General features: G+C 41.1%; 1 protein-coding gene across 3 annotated transcripts in view; it reads left to right on the forward strand.

Annotated features, from left to right (window-relative positions):
• The window catches only part of ELP1 (elongator acetyltransferase complex subunit 1), a 59,980-nt gene that overhangs the window by 37,698 nt on the left and 1,735 nt on the right, over positions 1–20,547 (forward strand). For all 3 annotated transcript variants that reach the window (XM_036433086.2, XM_036433085.2, XM_045579932.1), the window contains 17 exons: positions 128–201; positions 948–1,026; positions 1,118–1,197; positions 2,631–2,768; positions 2,874–2,959; positions 3,238–3,386; positions 5,273–5,396; positions 6,255–6,352; positions 7,465–7,666; positions 10,219–10,280; positions 11,407–11,469; positions 11,824–11,884; positions 12,648–12,761; positions 13,317–13,428; positions 14,729–14,856; positions 15,325–15,476; positions 17,377–17,452. In XM_036433086.2, coding sequence (XP_036288979.1) covers positions 128–201; positions 948–1,026; positions 1,118–1,197; positions 2,631–2,768; positions 2,874–2,959; positions 3,238–3,386; positions 5,273–5,396; positions 6,255–6,352; positions 7,465–7,666; positions 10,219–10,280; positions 11,407–11,469; positions 11,824–11,884; positions 12,648–12,761; positions 13,317–13,428; positions 14,729–14,856; positions 15,325–15,476; positions 17,377–17,452 — 1,798 coding nt within the window. The remainder of the gene's footprint in view (positions 1–127; positions 202–947; positions 1,027–1,117; positions 1,198–2,630; positions 2,769–2,873; positions 2,960–3,237; positions 3,387–5,272; positions 5,397–6,254; positions 6,353–7,464; positions 7,667–10,218; positions 10,281–11,406; positions 11,470–11,823; positions 11,885–12,647; positions 12,762–13,316; positions 13,429–14,728; positions 14,857–15,324; positions 15,477–17,376; positions 17,453–20,547) is intronic.

A 20,547-nucleotide genomic window follows, 5' to 3' on the forward strand; every position in this document is an offset into this window, starting at 1 on the left:
CTAAAAGTGGGCTCATTTTACCTCGCGTGGTAGTTCACTGTGAAGTTAGGTAAAGTTGTGTAGCCTGGGTATTTAAATGTTTTCTATTTAATTTAAAACATTATTATTTTGATTTATATATTTTAAGATGCCAAGGGGAAACTTAGAAGTTGTTCATCATCGAGCCCTGGTTTTAGCTCAGATTCGGAAGTGGTTGGACAAGTAAGTACCGCATACAGGACTAGTTAGCTTGTTATGACTTATGTGTGAAGATCATAAGTATCCTTTCAAGATTTAAAACCTAAAAGTCTGGAAAACCTTCATTACAGATGTCACCAATCAGATTCTCAGAGGCTTTTTTTTTTTTTTACACTTTGATTTTTCTTTTTAATATTTATTAATTAAATTGATTGTGGTGACATGGTCCACACTGATTTTAATGCCGTATGGTATAGTGACATTTCCAGCAGAAGGGATCATGAAGCTCATCGTGTAGATCAGGGCTTCCTGGCCTAAGGGGACCCGCTGGCTTCAGATGGCCTGTAAACCTGGGCCACTGCACCAGCTGTGTCTGCATGTCTTTCTAGCAGGAGGCCCACGGCTTTCAGGTTCGCAGGGGGGCCATGACCCAAAGTGCCTGAGCCACTGTTAGCAGGGAAATGATTCATGGTCTGACTCGGTACAGGAGAAGCTTTGCATTATTTTGTTAAGACAGACCCAAGTTCCATGATGAGTGTGACTGAGGATGTAGTCCTCATCCTGTCATGATTAAATCATTCCTTTTCAGAAGGTAAATGAATTTGGTAGCCGATTTTCTTATTCTGTGATTTCAGAGTGAAAACCCATTAGCAGTTGTTGGGGACTTGGGCTGTAATCTCCTTAGAACTGGTTTGTATCATAATGAAAACGTGCTGGGTCCAGGGAGCTTGCTTTTTGTTAAATGGCTTCTCTGTCTTTTCTCTTCACAGGCTTATGTTTAAAGAAGCATTTGAATGCATGAGAAAACTGAGAATTAATCTCAACCTGATTTATGATCATAACCCTAAGGTAACTTCCTCATGCTGCTGTTTACCCTAGCTTACTTTAGACTTGAACTAATGTGATCTGAATTAAAATGTTTTGTCTTTTTTTTGGGTAGGTGTTTCTTGAAAATGTGGAGTCCTTCATAAAGCAGATAGATTCTGTAAATCACATTAATTTGTTTTTTACAGAATTGAAGTAAGTATTTTGAATAATTCATGAGTATCATAGACATGATTTTCTCTCTTCTGGTTAAGGAAATCAAATAGATAGATAGCTAGAGGAGAAAAATTAATGTCTAGTATTTTTTTTTAATCACTATAATTCTTAATCATATGTACTGGTTTTTTCCTTTTTAAAACAGTATTTAAAACTAAGACTTTAAGTACGTAGGTCAGAATTATTATTTGACTTTATCTTTAGGTAGACATATAAAACTTTGTTTTTATGAATTTAAAAGAAAATGGTATCTTCTTATGTCTGTATTGACCATTTCTCCAACTTTTTAATGAGAAATTTGATACAGAAAAGTTGAGAAAATTGTCACATAAGAATCCTGAAGCTTCACCTAGATTCTAGAATTCATATTTTTCTGTATTTGCTTTATCACTGTTTGCCACCAGTTCATGCATCATCTATTTTTAGACTAATTTCAAGGTAATTATAGACATTAGTCTACCTTTACCTCAATATTTCATTTTGCATAGCACTATATAGAGTGCATTGTTTGCATACAGAATCCTGTTGTATTTATAGTGAAATGCAATCACCAATGTACCCTTCAGTGAGTTTTGACAAATGTATACTTCCTTGTAACCTGAACCTCGACCAAGTTCCCTCCAGTTCCTTCTCAGTCAGTCCCTGACCCCCAGGCAGCCACTGTTTGGAGTTTTACACCCTGGGTCAGTTTTACATGTTCAGGAACTCTATAAATGGTTTCTGAATACTTACTTTCCTATATAAATAAAGCTCCTTTCCCATAGTGTATATTATCTTGAGATTCATCCACTTTACATGCATTCAAAATCCATCTTATTTATCACTCAATAGGGTGCCACTGTATAAATATACTAGTTTGTTCATTCATCCCCCAGTTGATGGACACCTGGTCTGTGCCTTGTTTGGGCTGTCTAGACAAAACACCTATGAATATCACTATACAGGTCTTTTGTAGACGTGTTTTCATTTCTCAATAAATTTCTCCATTTTTATCTTATATCAGTATTTTTATAATTAAACTTTTCCAGTAGCTTTTTTTTTTAATAGCTAGCTATTTTTATTTTTTTTATTTTTATTTATTTATTTATTTTTTTTAATATATTTTATTGATTTTGTACAGAGAGGAAGGGAGAGAGATAGAGAGCCAGAAACATCGATGAGAGAGAGTCATCGATCAGCTGCCTCCTGCACACCCCCTACTGGGGATATGCCCGCAACCAAGGTACATGCCCTTGACCGGAATCGAACCCGGGACCCTTCAGTCCCCAAGCCGATGCTCTATCCATTGAGCCAAACCGGTCCCGGCTAGCTATTTTTATTTATTGTCTCATCAACACACCTGGATTTATGTGAATGGTTTGAGGAGGGGGACTGGTTCAGTTAGTGACCTTTTAATACACACTTGTTCTTAGGGAAGAAGATGTCACAACTACCATGTACCCTCCACCAGATCCCGACACTGTCCCACATTCCAAGGGTCTCGAGGGGAGTAAAGTGGACCTTATCTGCGATGCCATGCGAGCTGCCATGGAGAGCATAGACCCTGTCAAGTACGTGTGCCGGGTCAGGGGCGTCTTGTGAATGACACAAGCACATAGCTGTCCTTACTCTGTTCATCCTTCTCATCCTGTGTTGCTCTTCGCATCTGACCTCAGGTACTGCCTGTCCATCCTCACCTCTCATGTGAAGAAAACAACCCCAGAACTGGAAGTTGTGCTGCAGAAGGTACACGAGCTTCAAGGTAGAGACCCGTTCACAGAAAGAGTGTTTTCGGGACCTGATTGTTTCAGCCTTCCCAGCTCGGGAGAGCACACTGACCAGGACCAGTGTCACAGTGCAGATTTAACGTGTGGCCTTCGACTGGCCATTTTAAGATCTGTGTCATTCTGTTCAGTGCTGCGTGTACAAAAGAGTCAGAAATGTCTGTCTATTGGAAAATGTGTTTCTTTGTCATTTGGTTATGATGCCAGGTGTGGGGGCTTTTGCCCTATGGTTTTGTTCTGTTTTGTTTTCTGACAGGAAGTGCTTCCCCTGTTCCTGATGGTGTGAGTGCTGAAGAGGCCCTCAAGTATTTGCTGCTGCTGGTGGATGTGAATGAATTATATGATCATTCTCTTGGGACCTATGACTTTGATTTGGTCCTCATGGTAGCTGAGAAGTCACAGAAGGTACGTGGAGTTGCTACTTTGCCATCTTTTTGGTTCTCGTTTATGTAATTATGGCAGCATGAATCCCTCTTCTAATGGTGCAGTGTTCTGCCCGATATTGTTCGGAGCACAGGCCTGGAGGCAGATCTGAGAGTCTCCGGGCCCACGCTTCTAAGCGTCATTCTCTATCATAGTTCTTTGCTTATCAAAGTGTTTTGATTGCTAGGTTGAGCAAGTGAAATACAATTATGTGATTATTTTTAAGATTATAGCATATGTTCGAACAAATTCTCTTATCAAGGAAATAGAACAAACGGATCGTATTTCAATTCAGGTCTATTTTGTAGCTCAGTTACTAATGGAAAGTAGGAACACAGAGATTAGAAAGGTTCGGGGCCTCTGTCCCCCTTAGCATGCTACAGTCAAAATGTTTGAGAGCCTGGGCCTGCACCCTTTTTATCTATTGTGCAGCCTTGGTTTCATCCTCTAACTTTCCTTTCTTTGCTCTTGTCAGAGTGACCTTTCCAAAAAGGAAAACTTGATTCTTTATTTCTCTGTTTTAAACACTTTATAATCCCTATGGCCCCAGCATGAAATTCAAAGACCATTATATTACCTAAATATCCTCTGTGATCTGTTCCCTGGGAATCTCTGTCCTCATCTCTTCACGTGGTCCCCTTTTCTCTGCCTGTAGTGGAAAGGCAGTGCTTTTGTTGCCTTAGCCACCACACATCTTTGTGGATAACATGACTTCTGCCTCCCCTCTCACCCTCCCCATTCTCCTGGCTAATTCTCACTCTTCTTGGTCAAAGGATGTCAAGGTGGCATATGCCCAGTAAGCGGTTCTTTTTCTTTTTTGGTGCCCTAATGGGATTGAACCCACAATCGGGATGACATTCCAATCAACTGAGCTACCTCAGTCAGGCATTCCAGTAAGCCATTTTTGCCTCTCTGCCCACTGCCCAGGGACTGAGGAGATGGCCCCTGTGTATTCCACTGCACCGTGTCTACCCCTGCATCCAGTCTGTCCTCTTTCGGACTGAGGGACCCCAACCATGCATGAATCCATGTACCGGGCCTCTAGTAAAAGGCTTAAGTGTCCATCTGACTGGTAGCTATGACACATACTGACCACCAGGGGCAGACACTCAACACAGGAGCTGCTATGATGCGCACTGGCCATTTAAAAATAAATAGCACCACGGACCTGGTGCTGACAAACCAACATTCAGTTTTCCCAAGTGGGATATAGGCCCTGCCACCACCCTGGAGTGACATCCCACCAAATCACAGCCAATGCTGCCAAGGTGCAAAATGCGGCCCACAGCCCAGCCAAGCCCAGAAATGGTCACTGTGGGCACCTTATACTTATGACAAAGAGAAGTTAGGGTGCTTCACTGGGTTGGAAAAAATTTAACTACGTCAAAAAGCACATCTAATTAAGCAAGTTTAATATATATATATATATATATATATATATATACACACACACACATATATATGTATATATATATACACACACGCGCGCACACACACACACACACACACACACACACACATATAAAAGGCTCAGTTACACACACACACAATACATATAAATCTCTCACTGGCGCTAATCACATGCATGTGTTTTGATCTGTCATTGTCAATCATTAATTTGGTTGACACTTCTATTATAGAGAAAGGGCGAATAGAGATTAAAATATTTCTTCTAATTAATTTTCTTTCAATGTGCACAAATCCGTGCACTGGGACACTAGTATTATATAAAAAGTAATTAATATATTAATATGGTACATGTTCTTAAAATTATGTAGCTTTGGATTTACTGCTATAATTATTATATGTCTATTTTTATAAGTAAATATGATCACAAGCAATAAAGTTCTATTTATAATTTTTTCTAGGATCCAAAAGAATATCTCCCATTTCTTAATACACTTAAGAAAATGGAAACTAATTATCAGCGGTTCACCATTGACAAATACCTGAAACGGTATGAAAAAGCCATTGGCCACCTCAGCAAATGTGGTGAGTATGAGGATTACTGTGCTTATTCCCACTTCAGATTTTCTTTGGAACTAGGCAGGTATAAATTTAAATGTTAGTTTAAACACACTCTGCTTTCAATTTCCACTCCTGAAATCTTTAACAATTACATAAATATACCTGATTTTATATGTTCTAAGAACATGTTTTTTAAAGAGCTGAGGGGCTCTGCAGCTAGGGAAATAGAGCAGATCCTTTTTGGGTTAAGAATGATTGGCTCCTAAGTCCACTTCAGTGTCTCAGAATCAAAATGAGTAGATAACTCACTGTTCTCATGGTGTTTGCAAACACCTGAAGGAAGCTTGGCTTGTCTGTGAGGTGCCCACTGCGGTGCCCTGGACGCTGGTCTTACTCATCAGTGATGGGGTGGGCCAAGCGCAGTGGCGGGTGCTCTGATTCCATCCCCCACCCCCTCCATCCCCTGACCCTGGCCTGGGCTGCAGCCTCTGGCTTCAGCAGTTGCGAGTCCTTCCTGAGGGCTGGGAGGGGGACAGGGAAGAGTCACTAGGGCTGGGCAGTGCTCGGTGTGTGTATGTTTAATACACATCCCAGGTGATTCTTAAGGAGGTTGAACCAATTGGGCTGGATGGGTCATTGGTCAGAGGTAGTGTGAAAAAGTGCTGTAAAGTATTATAGAACTCTGATCCCAGGCAGTTCTTCTAATACCTCACAATCGGCAGTGGTGTTCATTGAAATTCAGATTCCTGAATTCTCTTCTCCAGATTTTCTGATTGTGCAGAAATCGTCCCTGTTGATTTTGTTTAGAGACGGTTAGTAAAAATGAAATCCTTTCTGCTTCCAAGTCTTAAGCTTATGTGTGTATGAATCTTATTCCTGCAGGACCCGAACACTTCCCAGAATGCTTAAACTTAATAAAGGATAAGAACCTGTATAATGAGGCTCTGAAGTTATATCCACCAGACTCGCAGCAGCACAAGGTGTGTGGTGTGTAATGTTGTGCTCCTGGTTTTGCTTTGTGCCTTAGTTGGAAAGAGTGAGGGTCCTGAGTCCATAACACTGTCCTTGGTTTCAAGGTTCATCTTCAGACAAATTAGCCTCACCTTGAACTTCTTATCTGAGACAGTGGTTCTGACCTGTTCCTACTCTGAAGAACTTGCTCAGGCCAGAAACCTAGGAATTGTCCCAGATTCCTCATGGGGAATACCCACATGGCCTCCATGTGGGCCCCTGATTCCACCGCCCTCCGCAGCCTGGCCTCTCTGCCCCATAATATCCTGCAAAGTGCAGGTCTTTCTCATTGGTGAGCTAAACATATAATTGCCATAAAAACGTGTTAGTGGTATGCAGTTTATAGATGAGAAAACAACTTGCCTAAGGACCTGGGCTGTGAAGCGGCTGACCTAGACTACGGATCGCGTGCTGTTAACCACTGCTCATTGTGCCCTCATCCATCGCCATCATTTCCAGTTCATCTGCAGATTGCTCACATCTTTCTGTGTTCTGGCTCCTGACCGCCTCCTTAGCACCCACTGCCTCTGCCAGCCCTCTGCCTTCCCCTTCCTTTAGTCCCACTTGTCCTTCAAAACGCTCAGGTCTCCTCTGTCAGGAAGCCCATGCTCTCTGCTTACCAAACCAGCCTTCTTGCATATTCCTCCTGGGCATTCCATACATGTTCCTGCCCGGTGTCCACGGTGCCTTCCTTGCTTTCGGCCTGGGACACTCTTTCTCACTCTTCATGTGGTTTATTCACATTGCTCCCTGGGCCTTTACCGCTGCAAATCCTTCCTCTGTTTCTAGAGCAGGAACTTGATGGTGGTTCTTGTTACTGTTTGTTTTTTTGCTGGTTTGGTTTTATTTTTGCACTGCAGCATCTTTGTCACTGTCCTGAATAGTACCCAGTAATTATTTGTTAAGTGAATAAATGGCACATCATCAGTAAGGTTTTGAATGGAAGAATGATTGGATTCACTGATCAATGGTAGGACTTCCCTAAATTCAATAGTTTCAAGCATAGCAACTAAGGCAGCCTACAATGGAACTTAAATATGATTGTTACCTTTCCTCACCTACCCTCAATCTCTTGTCACAGGATATCAGCATTGCTTACGGGGAACACCTGACGCAGGAGCACCTCTATGAGCCGGGGGGCCTGGTGTTTGCCCGCTGTGGTGCCCACCAAAAAGCTCTTGATGCCTTTGTGGCTGCTGGCAGCTGGCAGCAGGCTCTCTGTGTGGCGGCCCAGCTTCAGCTGAGCAAAGAGCAGCTGGCTGCCCTCAGCAGAGCTCTGGCAGGTAAACACACATGTAAAGGGTTGCCCAAAATGAGAACTTCTCCAGAGGTTTTTTTATTTTTTGTTTGTTTTATTTGTCAATTTTGCAAAGAAACTTAGGGCAACATACTTTAATGCAGTCCCATACTCAATAAAAATTAATTTGGAATGCTTTACTAAGTAGAGTAAAAGTTAAACTGCTACGACAGGAATCCTAAGATGCAATGGTATAATAAAAGTTCATCTCTCATCTGACTAGTCCTCCCGATGTATGGCTCTGCCATCTCCTGGGCAGAGAGCTACAGTGGGGTTAATCTAATCTTCATTCCATTCCTTGGGGCGCACACTTACCTTTAGGTTGGAAATGACCTACAAGTCACACTGTTACTTCTCCATCTCATTCACCAACACTATGTGGCCAAACTTAGTGGAATGTAACTGGATGACCGTGTGCCCTATATAAAGCTAAAGATGATTTTTGGTGAGGCTCTTCGGTATAGGCAGTAGATTGTTGGAAACCATAATAGCAATTTTCAGTAATGAGGTAAAAGAAGAGGCCAAATGCATGAGCATTTGCAGATTAGAACAAAGGCAGTTTAGGTGTTTCAGGGTGTAAGGACTCATCAGACCAGAGGCAAGGCTATACCAAGTCTGACTCCTTAGAGCAGAGGAAGGGTTAAGGTCTGCCTGTGAGAAGAGGTGAGGAGAGGGTCTGGTCCTCTCGCCTGTGCTTAAAGTAAGAGATTGATTAGTATGCTTTCCCCTTACGTTTCCAGGAGACTTGTTCATATTACTTCTTTTTTTTCTTTTTTCTTTAAATATATATTTTATTGATTTTTTTTACAGAGAGGAAGCGAGAGGGATAGAGAGCCAGATACATCAATGAGAGAGAAACACCAACCAGCTGCCTCTTGCACACACCCCATCAGGGATGTGCCTGCAACCAATATACATGCCCTTGACCGGAATTGAACATGGGACCCTTAAGTCCGCAGACCAACGCTCTATCCACTGAGCCAAACTGGTTTTGGCTACATATTACTTCTTTATTAGTTGTTATTATTATTATTTTTAATATATTTTATTGATTTTTTACAGAGAGGAGGGGAGAGGGATAGAGAGCTAGAAACATCTATGAGAGAGAAACATCGACCAGCTGCCTCTTGCACACCTCCTACTGGGGATGTGCCTGCAACCAATGTAAATGCCCTTGACCGGAATTCGACCCAGGACCTTTCAATCCGCAGCCCGATGCTCTATCCACTGAGCCAAACCAGTTTCGGCTTCTTTATTATTATCTCTACCGGGGGGGGGGGGGGGGGGGGGGAGCATTTCTGAAAAACCAAATTATATCCTGTTAAATGTATGTACATATTCTCATTTGAATTATTCTTTTCCTTGGGAATATAAAAATGTGTAAGATCACTTTTCTTTTTCTGGCATTTTCTGGTTAGATCTATATGTAGGCTCTTCAGAAAGCCCTCCCAATTTTTCAAGCTGAACTCTTTATAAGTGTGAGAATTTTTTATTTTAGCCCTTTTAGTTATTCATTCTGGCTCCATTGTTACTTCTGCTTTAGAAACTGGTATTTTTGGTAGTTTGTACCTTCTAGCTCTGTGACCTATGATCTGTGATTTTTTTAATTATTATTTATAAATCTTAGTTTGCATTTACCTTATGGTGAACACCTAGACCTCCAGATGGTTAGTGGAAAATGGTGGGGAAGGCAGTGGCCAGAAATATTTGAGAAATATTATATGGTAATATTTGAGAAATGTTATATGGCAGAGTTGCTTCATGTGCACATTTACTTTATTAATTTACATGAGCCAGCAAAAGAAAGAAAAGATAGGTGACTCTGTTTTTGTCAGTCATAATGTGGCCAGGAGTTAGCATGAGATGGGAGGCATGAATCTGCCAGCCCCTTAGTCAGCTTCTGGTCCTATGTGCCTCTCATAGTGTGATTATCTCCACTGGGCTGACTATGATTCTAGGATCTAAAAACAACACTGCATGATCCCAAGCATAAGCCAACTAGCTCCACCTAGTGTTCAACCAAGCAAACAGCAATTTTTTTCCAATAGGAGGACAAAATGGATTAGTGTGAGTTATTACAATACTAGGTCAGCTTCCCTTATCCATGCCTTTGTAAGTTAATTTAATGTCTTTTTCATGGCTAATTTTAATTATACATGATTTTCACATCTCATGCTAAATTTAGATTATAACTTCCATTCAAGATAAACTCCATGGTATTCCTGCCTCTTTCTCTTAAAGAAATTCACAAAGTATATAGTTTGATACATAATGAAGAGATATTAATTAAATACGTTAGCAGAAAAATTTTGTTTAACTTTGTTATTATCCCCTGGAACAGTCAGCACTTAGGAAAATGCTGTTTTAAAGCAGTTAGATTGGAATGTATACTTGTACTCTGTAGAATTCAATCTCCAGTTTGTATGAGGCCATATTTACTTAAATAGTACTACCCAAAACCATTTCTCCTTGGGTTTTGGTAGAACTGTTGTTCTTAGCAAGCCAACTGTGGTCAAATGCTTCTTGTTATCTTTGCAGGAAAGCTAGTTGAGCAGAGTAAGCACAGTGAGGCGGCCACAGTTTTGGAACAGTATGCCCAGGTAAGCTCACTTCCTCCTTTCTAAAAGTGCCCCGCTATCAAGCATAGATTTACAGATCATGAAAATTTGAAAAACTATGGTAGGCCCTGGCCAAGGAGCCCAGTTGGTTAGAGCATCGCCCCGATATGCCAAGGTTTTTGGTTTAATTCCTAGTCAGAGCACATGTAAGAATCAACCAGTGAATACATAAATAAGTGGAACAACAAATTGATGTTTTCTTCTCTCTTTCTCCTTTCTCCTCTCTCTCTTAAATCAATCAGTAAATTTTTTTTATTGTGATAAAAAAGAACAACAGTGGATAATTAGGATGTTTAGGGATAGTTTGCCCTAATGTTTCCCATCTTGACTTGGAAATCTAAATTCAGTATATCTCTATATGAGTGCTTGTATGTATAATACCCGAAAGCTCTACTATAATATGTTCTAGTGGTTTGACCTTGGTAGAAAGTACTAAATTAAATCTCAAGGGAGTCGTACTTTTTATGTTAATTTGGCAAAATAGAAAGAGTAAGGAAGAACCATTCTCAAACAAGGTGATTGACTTTAAATACCTTTTTGGTTTTTATACTCATGCTCTTTCTTAGAAATATTTCTTTTACTTCAGCAGATTTTTATCTCAATACAGTACACACATATGTAGGCCAAACATCCTACTATGTCCCTTTGTGAACCTGTGGCGTGGGCCTGTTACTGTGGCGCATGCCAGCTGATCCAGAGGGGTCTGTCTAGGAAGAAAAATTTTATTTTATCTTTTTAATTAAATTATATTATGCACCCTGATGAGGGTTCAAGCCTGCACCTAGGTATGTGCCCTGACCAGGAATTGAAACCATTTTAGTGCACAGGACGATGTTCTAACCAACTGAGCCTGGGCCAGGGCGAAGTGGGCCTTTTTAGCAGACCTGTTTGGTGGCTTTGATGCTTAGGGAAATAGGGAGATGATACTCACCTTGTGCTCTTTGCAGAATGCATGCCCTCCGTTGTGTTTCAGATCAGTATGTACTGAGCATGAGCTCTAGGCCAGGCCAGGGATAGAACTGGGACTGGAGGATAGCTGGGGAGGCAGAAGGGCTTCTGACATGCTTGCTCCCTTAATCTGCTGTTTGCCTTGATGTCCCTTTGCCAGGATTATGAAGAAGCTGTGCTCTTGCTGTTAGAAGGAGCTGCCTGGGAAGATGCTCTGAGACTGGTAGGGGAATGTTTGCAGCCCTCCCAGCATTAGGTGCTGAGCAAAAAAGAGCAGGAGTGCAGGGGGGACTGTCAGCCCCAGTGCCTTCCCTCTGAGCCCGTGAAGTGAATTGATAGTTCAGTTCCCACTCTAAGGACAAGCGTTAAACCATGTAAAAATATATTCTTGATGTCGGGAATTAGTTGCTCCTCTAAGTGTGAAATATTGCTGTATTCTACTGAAATGAGTTGCATTTCCACTGGTTGTCTTATAGGAGGCTTACTCCTTTGAAGTCATCCACTTCTTTCTTACGTGTCTGAACTCTCTGGCAACTTGAATGTATCCTGCCTGAAATAACTGTCTGTTTCCTCTTAGGTTTACAAGTATAACAGGCTGGATATTATAGAAACCAACGTAAAGCCTTCCATTTTAGAAGGTGAGAGTTCCATTTAAATAGAATTTCTCATTTGGAAGTGGAGGGTTGAGGTGGGAGAGCATTCCTGGTGTTATTACATCCTTGGCTCATGTGTCAAATGGGATCCGTCAGAATTCTCCACTGGTGTAGTACTCACTTCTGACCAGGGCTTTTCACAGGCTAACCAGTTAGGTGGTAGCACATGAAACATTTGAAAGGTAAAAGTCTGTGATAAGATAGGAGTGAGAACCTTTGCATTTGGGAGTAGATGATTAACTTGAAAGGAATAGTATTGTATCAATACACAATTTCCACATTTAATTATTATATTGTGTTTAATTAGGTAATATTAGATAATGTCTTTATTCTTAAGAAACTGTCTCCACTGTTGAGAACGTAGGAAAACGCTGACAGTTCATCTACATGGGCCGCACACGTGTGTTTGGGAAGCATGTCAGTGGTTTTTGTCCTATTTGTTAACAGCTTCCTGTGCTCCTTTTGTTTGCCAGGTCTGTTTTGGGTTAGGTATCAAGTCTGTTCAGGTGATTTTGTATGTTTAGTGGTAAGAGTATTCTAGGATGATGTCGATGAGTTCTAAGATCTGGAATCTCAGTTTGGTTCATTCTCCTAAAACGGTTTAGGTTAATACTCATTAGAAAAAAAATCTTTCTTGGAAAACCTAGTAACCTATTTCTTTTTGGTAAATTCCAGCTCTCACCTTTCCCCTCTACTTTCCTCTGTGCTTAAGCATGATGCTGAAATTATTTTCCATCTTCACCCCCAGCCCAGAAAAACTACATGGCTTTTCTAGATTCTCAGACAACCACTTTCAGTCACCATAAAAAACGTTTACTGGTGGTTCGAGAGCTCAAGGAGCAAGCGCAGCGTGTCTATCTGGGTGAGTGTTACATGGAAACCCTCGGTGCTGGGATGGGAGGGGTGGACAACATCATCACGCTTTGTCTTGGCTGCTTATTGTGTCTCCTGCGGTGTGGGTACTGTGTCGTGGGGAGTCTAAGCCTCTGTGAAAATCATTGGGGGCTGTGTATCGGGGTATGTGTGTGTGTGTGTGTGTGTGTGTGTGTGTGTGTGTGTGTGTGTGTGTGGAGGGCTTGGGAGCAGCACTGAGCACGAATGGGAAGAACTCTGCCAAACCTCCCCCTCGTCCCATCCAGCCAGAGTGTTAGACCACTGTGTTTTATAAAATAAGTCTTCTCATTTCTAAAAGTTCCTTTGCTGTAATAAAAAGGAAGAAAAGACTAAAGCGGTTTGGTACTGGTGTACTGGTATATAGTAATTATATTTAATATTATCTCACTTCATTTTGAGATCAACTTTGTAATAATTTTCATCCATTTTTAACTATGCCCTGGTTAACTATAACCCACCTACCCCACTGAAGGTAAACCCACATTAGCAGGAAATTTTCATTCTGCATCTGGTCCTTTTCTAGATGATGAGGCATCCCGCGGTCAACAGTCTGACCTCTACTCTGAAACTAGCAGTGTCATGAACGGCAGTGACATGAGTGGCAGATATTCCCACAGCAACTCCAGGATATCAGCGTATGTATCCTACCGTACTCTGGGCAATGGAGGAAGTCCAAGTAAATGGGTTGGTTTCTACCAGGATGTTGCTGCAGGCGCCGGAGGTCATTCACGGCCACGTGGAAGTTGTGCAAGGCCTGTCCCAGCACATCCAATAGGTTAGACTTGGTGTTCACACGTTTCCGCTGCAGCTTCATGGCCTGTGTGCTCACCCAGTGCCCACACAGACCTCACACTGCGTATCAATTTATAAACATCTGATTTTATTCACTCAATAAATACTATGTGACTATAATAGGTGGGCTCTGAAAAAATAAAAAATATTTTAAAGAAAAAAGATTTTAGTCCAGTTCAAACTCAGGATTGGAAGAGGAAATAAATATATCATCACATTTTTACTGAGTGTAGCAATTCGTTACTGAACACCTATATGCTAGTTGTAGTGAAGGTTGCAGAAAACTTTTAAGGAGATCTGAATTATAAGAGTTAGAGCCTTACTTGGGAGACTGAACAATGCAAGATTATATAATTCAACTGAATTGATCAGAAACTGTAAGAAAGGCGACTAGAACTGGGCGTTTAAAAGTTAGGGTGAGCCCAGCTGGTGTGACTCAGAGGTTGATCGTCAACCTATGAACCAGGAGGCGGGTCATGGTTCCATTCCTGGTCAGGGCACCTGCCTGGCTGCAGGCTCAATACCCAGGAGGTGGTGTACAGGAGGCAGCTGATCAATTATGTTTTCTCACCACTGATGTTTCTATTTCTCTCTTCCTCTCCTTTCCTCTCTGAAATCAATACAAATACATTTGGGGGAAAAAGTTGGACTGGGAGAGCCCCAGACAAAAGAAATGGCATATTGATGACCCAAGGCAGGAAGGACTATTGGATTTGTATAGATTTTATTATGTTCAAATTTCAATCTAGTATGTCTTTATCTCCTAATTTTAAGTTTTATCTTGTTGTCTTTAAGTTTGTTTGTTTTTTATTATAAAATTCAAGTTCAGTGTTCTGTATATAGTTTAGCAGATGTGACCTCATTTTCGTCTGTATTTCAAAGAAAGCATCAGGCCAGATAATACTTTTTAGGATTTTTCTTTTTCCTGCCTATAAGACTTGCCTTGCCAAGTTTTGTGGGTGTGTTTTTTTTTTTTTTTTTTTTTTTTTTTAAATCACTTTTAACACCTCATCACCATTTCTCCCAAGTACAGATACCATCTGTAGGTGCCTGGTTTCTCAGAAAGTTAGTGGCCAACATGAACATTTTAATATGTTCGGCACAAGAAGAGCCCTTTATAAACAGCTCTCTAATTCCTAACAGGCGGTCATCGAAGAATCGCCGTAAGGCAGAGCGGAAGAAACACAGCCTCAAAGAAGGAAACCCCCTGGAGGAGCTGGCCCTTTTGGAGGCTTTGAATGAAGTGGTGCAGGGCATTGAAAAATTGAAAGGTATCTGCTCAATACTGACTGACAGTTCCTGCCCACAGACAGACAGTCAATGGACAGCACAGACAGAATTTCTCCAACTAGAGGAACGACCAAAACTGTCAACAGGAAGTGTCATTTTAGCGCACATTCCTGAAACAGCCCTTCCCAGCCGGTCCCCAAAAGCCTCCTTCCTTCTATTGGCATCCCGGTGCCTGAGCTGGGAGAGCTGAGCACTGAGGCAAGGTGAAGGCTGCGGGACCCTGCTTCCTGCCAGGGCCCTTAGTGTGTGTGTTCCTGATGTAGTAGCTGCTTCCTGCCAGGGCCCTTAGTGTGTGTGTTCCTGATGTAGTAGATGTGTCGAATGACTCCCGCTTTGGGGAAGAGAGAAGAAAATGTGGGAGATGGCAGCTGTAGTGTGATGTTCAATGTATTTTATATGAGAGAGAAACTGTGGACACCACTGACCTCTCCCTCACGTTTCTGTCCTAGATGAAATACACTGCATTTTAAAGGTGCTCTTTCTCTTCAAGTTCGATGAGCAAGGAAGAGAATTGCAGAAGGCCTTCGAAGATACCCTGAAGCTAATGGAGAAGTCCCTTCCAGAGATTTGGACTCTCAGCCACCAGCACTCAGTTACACCTGTAAGTTTTCCTCAAAGACAGAAGGTGCATTTTTTCATCATTTCACAGGTTATATCACTCACACAATCTCTTACAAGTCAAAGCAAAAGACTTTGCTGTCCTTAAAACATACTTTGCCACAGCTCAGTTATCTGAGACTTCTGTTGAAGCGATCGCTAAGATTTTGTTTGACTGTACAGCGACTGTTACACTGTGGCTGAGGTTGTGTTCCCTTTTATTTCTCCTCTCTGCATGGAACACTGTCCTGCAGAATGTGGGACAGTCAGACCGTTGCCCCTGGCCTTCGATGAACTTGGAGTGGGGGTGAGGAGTGTTCGGACTTAGGAGTGGTATCAGAGTTCTCTAAAGGAAGCCCAGACAAGTGCTCTTCCTTACGTTTGATATTAAATCTGACTTGTTAACTTCTGATTATGCTGAGGGGTGTTTGTGTGCCACCAAGAATGACAGTAACCGTGGGAAGCTGCTGACAGCAAAAGGGAGAGTTTGGGGTTGTTAGGATTTAGAGGTTTGCAGGCTGGGCGCTGCTGAGCTGGTTCCTGACCTCTGCGAGGAGGGTGCCAGCCAGCTGGGGCTGGTATTTCTGAGGGGCCATAACGATGCTAGTTCTCTGTATGGAAATGAACTGACACGAATGAGCAGCTGCTGATGGTGTAGAGCTACTGGGGAGTGAAAGGAAGCAGACAAAGGAACAGATTCCTCCTCCCTCCAGCCCTGCTCTCTCCCTCTGGTGGGAGCAGCTGACAAGGGAGTGTCTTCTCAGGCTCCCAGCCCTGCAGTGTACGGAAGGATGGGCTTGGGGCTCTGAGAGAGGCTGGTAGAAACACACAAGGGTACTGGGCCTCGACTCCTCAAAAGGGATAATACTTCCCTGTACACCTTATGATATGTTTTGAATGTTAAATAAGAGATGTAAAAGCATTTTACAAACCATAAAAATAAAAGCAACTAAAAATCATTACCCTCACAAATATTTGGATTTACTATAATAGGTATTTCCTAGAAGAAATGTGATCACCTTTAAAACTAGTGATTTCAAAGCTAGCAGTTTATAATGCTTCTCTTTCCCTCTCTCCCCTCCCCTCCCCTATTCAGATCATACTAACTTCTAAGTCATCAACTTAATGAGTCTTTTAGGGAAAGTGACCAGGCATATTGTGGTTTGGTTTTGGTTGTTAAAGTATAGTAATGGCATAAGTGCAGGATACCGTGAGTCACACAGGGGTGCTTGGAGCATGTCATTGCTGTTCAGGGTGCCTTCCACCAGGAGGCGCTGCCTGCACTTCACCCTGCAGAACTGAGAGGAGGCAAACGCCGGCGGGGGAGGGGCATGCACACCCTCAGGCTTGTGCAGCTCTGGAAGTCCCTTGTTTACCTTGTACACATGTAGCCTTTTTCCTCTGTCCCAATGGTATGCACCTTTTTATCTTATTGTAAGAATTCCCACAAATCTCTGAGTACAATTTGATACTGTGTATTCTATAGCCTCTTGTACTATTCCCTCTCCCTCAGAGTCTGACTTGCTCATGTGAAAGGATCAGGCGCATATTGTAGATTTTCTTTCCTTTCTCTTTAGCAAGAGAAAACAACCAAACTTAATACAGACATATGTATGGGAACCCCGCACACGTGAGAGTCAGGCTCCACATGAAGAAAAGTACCTAAATTTTCTTTTCTTTAACCCATTATTACCTTGTTCTTCTGGTAGAAAGGAGATTTAGAGGTCTGAGTTGAAAATGGAGAAACAGGTGAATTAAAATCACATAGGAAAGAGAATTACTGTATTTGCTACTATCCAATGAAAATGACGGGCTATTTCCTGCTGGCAGAAGTCTGGCCTTTGGTACCGCAGTTGTCAGAAGTATAAGGTCATCTTTGCTGATACAGTCTACTTTCTGCTTAGGTTCTGGGACCCAATTCTACTTCCAACAGTATCATGGCTTCTTATCAACAACAGAAGACTTCAGCTCCTGTTCTTGGTTAGTATTTTACCCTCTGAATTATTACAGTACTAAGCAGGAGTATCTTTCTGTATGTGTTGAGAATTCAGCAGTTTAAGGTGAGAATCTAAGACTGCATCTTTAGTAAAATGAGTTTAATGCGTCTAATGGTAAGAAACTGGGGGGTGGGGAATCCAACATGACTAAATGTATAGTGTTATTTTCAGTTGTTCTCTTATACACTTGTCAGTACAGTGGCCTATTCTTGCCTGCACCAGCATACCACAGTTGAAGTTTGTGTCTAAACGATTGAATTTACACATACAGTTTAAAGATTCTCCTGAATCATAATTTTTGGCGATAGGAGGTTCACAATTGCAATTTTGGTATGTTTTCATAATCCTTAAGAGCTGAACCTTCTTGATCATCTTTAGGATTGACAGTGTAATTTGAAAGCAAATCCGAAGACCATTAACATTGCATGTGGATTTCCTGTTTACTTATACCTAAAATGTTTTGTTTGATGGGGGGAGGTGATTCTCAGTTAGATTACATATCCATCAAAGTTAAAACTCCTAAAGGCTTTCTTTTGAAAGTTGAATGGAAACATTTGGCAGGTCAATTTGGTACCTGAATATTTGCCTTTCAGGTGGATTAATCAAGAATACCAGTCTCTTAGCTTTGAAAGGTTAGAGATATGTGTAGAATGGCAGTTTTCACTATTTATATTTTCTAGCATGTGAGAGGCAGCAGTCTGAGAATTTTTCAATTAAATGCCGAACTATAATAGCATTTTTATGACATTTGAAGTAGCCTGTGAGAGTTCAAATTAAGTTTAACTTTAATGGCTTATGCTGCTCCCAGGAATAAACCACTAACTACCTTTCATCCCAGCTAAGCACATGTATATGGATAGTACCACTGCATTCCCTGCAAGCTGCTTTTGGTATCGATCCCAAAGCATACTTATTTCTGAGGTGCTACCAATTCACCTTAGACCTGAGGCAGGTTAATAATTACTTAGTTTGTACTGTGACTAAGACAGTTGTAATTTCTGTCCCATTTTTCTTCTTGCCGGCCTGATGCTGACCTGCAGGTGATCATGTCAGTCACCCCTGGAGTAGTCTAGGTGGCTCCTTGCAGAGTACTTCCTTTCAAGCTGAGCAGTTTGAGGCTTCTCATTATCTTTGTATGTATTATCTATGTCCTTGTGGCTACAAGAATTTGTAGGAAGAGAGAAGATGAACTACTCTCAAAAGTAGTTCCACTCACATATTTGTCAGTGAGTCCTCTCCAGCTAACAGTACTAGTTAAATACATTCATACATCCCAGTGGGATCAGTGGGCATTTTCTCTGATTGTTCATGTTTGCAACGCAGTATAACATCATGCAGATCGACTGCAAGTGTTGCAAAAATTCACGATTTTATAAAATGGATTCAAGTGTTATTGGAGTGCTTAAGTCATAATCTATTTGGACTTGTTAAAATTGATAACAAAATAAGTACTTCAAGTGAAAGTGATTTGACTCTCAAATAATTAAGAGAAGTCCTTGGGCCGAAACCGGTTTGGCTCAGTGGTAGAGCGTAGGTCTGCGGACTGAAAGGTCCCAGGTTCGATTCCGGTCAAGGGCATGTACCTTGGTTGCGGGCACATCCCCGGTTAGGGGGTGTGCAAGAGGCAGCTGGTCGATGTTTCTCTCTCGTCGACGTTTCTAGCTCTCTATCACTCTCTCCTACTCTCTGTAAAAAATCAATAAAATATATTAAAAAAAAAAAAAAAAAAGAGAAGTCCTTGGAAAAATTGATAAAGCTTTCGGTGTATCTTTGTAAAAGTTACTGTGAAATTCAAACATGAAAGTCATCATGTCCTGCTGTCATACACTTTGTCAGCGTAATTATTTTCCTCCAGATTCAGTGCTTGGTATTTATTGTTAGTTAAGTTTAGGAATCAAATATTATTGAAATGCCTAAGTTTTTAATAAGGTAGAATATATTTTCATAACTTTTTTTCTTTAAGAAACAGATAAAATCTAGGTCAAAGTTTATTAATCACTATTTAATATGAAATTATGGGCCTTATTGACAGTGGACTTACTTAAGTAGCCTTTCCCAATATCTATTCTTAAATGAGTAAAACCTCCTGTAGTCTTTGTATCTATATAGTTTTTGTTTGGGGGGAGTAAAGAGCAGCAATTGTATGTGAAATTATAAAAGTGATATGATTAGTAGAGAAAGTCTGGATTGTACAGAAGTATGTTAAAGAAAATTAAAATTTGATGATTTCTAGTCATATGTATGCATACATATATTCATGAATAATATGAAACCATGTTTTTAAAAACTTTCTTGAGCATTTTTCTCATATTGTTAAATATTTTTAAAAATAAGTTTTAATGTCTGAATGGCTCATATTTGCAGACTGTTGGAAGTTTATAATGAATTCTGCTAAGATAGAACATCTTTTAATGGACATGTTTCCTGTATATAATTCATACTTAGATAATAGATTCTACAAATCTAACTGGAAAAGGTCTGGGAGTTTTATCTAACAATGACAATGCTCCCTCACCCATTTCCCCCCCCCTCCACTTTTTCTAAGTAGGGACATTTTTATCAATTAGTGTGCTTGTAGAATTTTTATTTTTTTTATTTTTTAATATATTTTATTGATTTTTTACAGAGAGGAAGAGAGAGGGTAGAGAGTTAGAAACATCGATGAGAGAGAATCATCAATCAGCTGCCTTTTGCACACTCCCTACTGGGGATGTGCCGCAACCAAGGTACATGCCCTTGACCGGAATCGAACCCAGGACCTTTTAGTCCGCAAGCCAATGCTCTATCCACTGAGCCAAACTGGTTTTGGCTGTAGAATTTTTTTTAATGTAAAGTATTTTCTGACCAGTATCTTTACTTATTGAATACATGCCCCATGTTTCTTTGCTCTTACAGTAGAGGTAAATTTTACATAGAGTAAAATGTACAGATTTTAGGTGGATGTAGTCTGATGGGATTTAATAGATTATAATATGGCCTTGTGACCACCACCCATTTGAAATGTAAGACATTCTTTCACTTGGAATCACTCGGTGGACATTTTCCTGCTATTCCCCCATGTGCCTGGAGTTGTAATGG

Source organism: Pipistrellus kuhlii, unplaced genomic scaffold (assembly GCF_014108245.1).
Source record: "Pipistrellus kuhlii isolate mPipKuh1 unplaced genomic scaffold, mPipKuh1.p scaffold_m20_p_12, whole genome shotgun sequence".
Lineage (NCBI taxonomy): Eukaryota > Metazoa > Chordata > Mammalia > Chiroptera > Vespertilionidae > Pipistrellus > Pipistrellus kuhlii.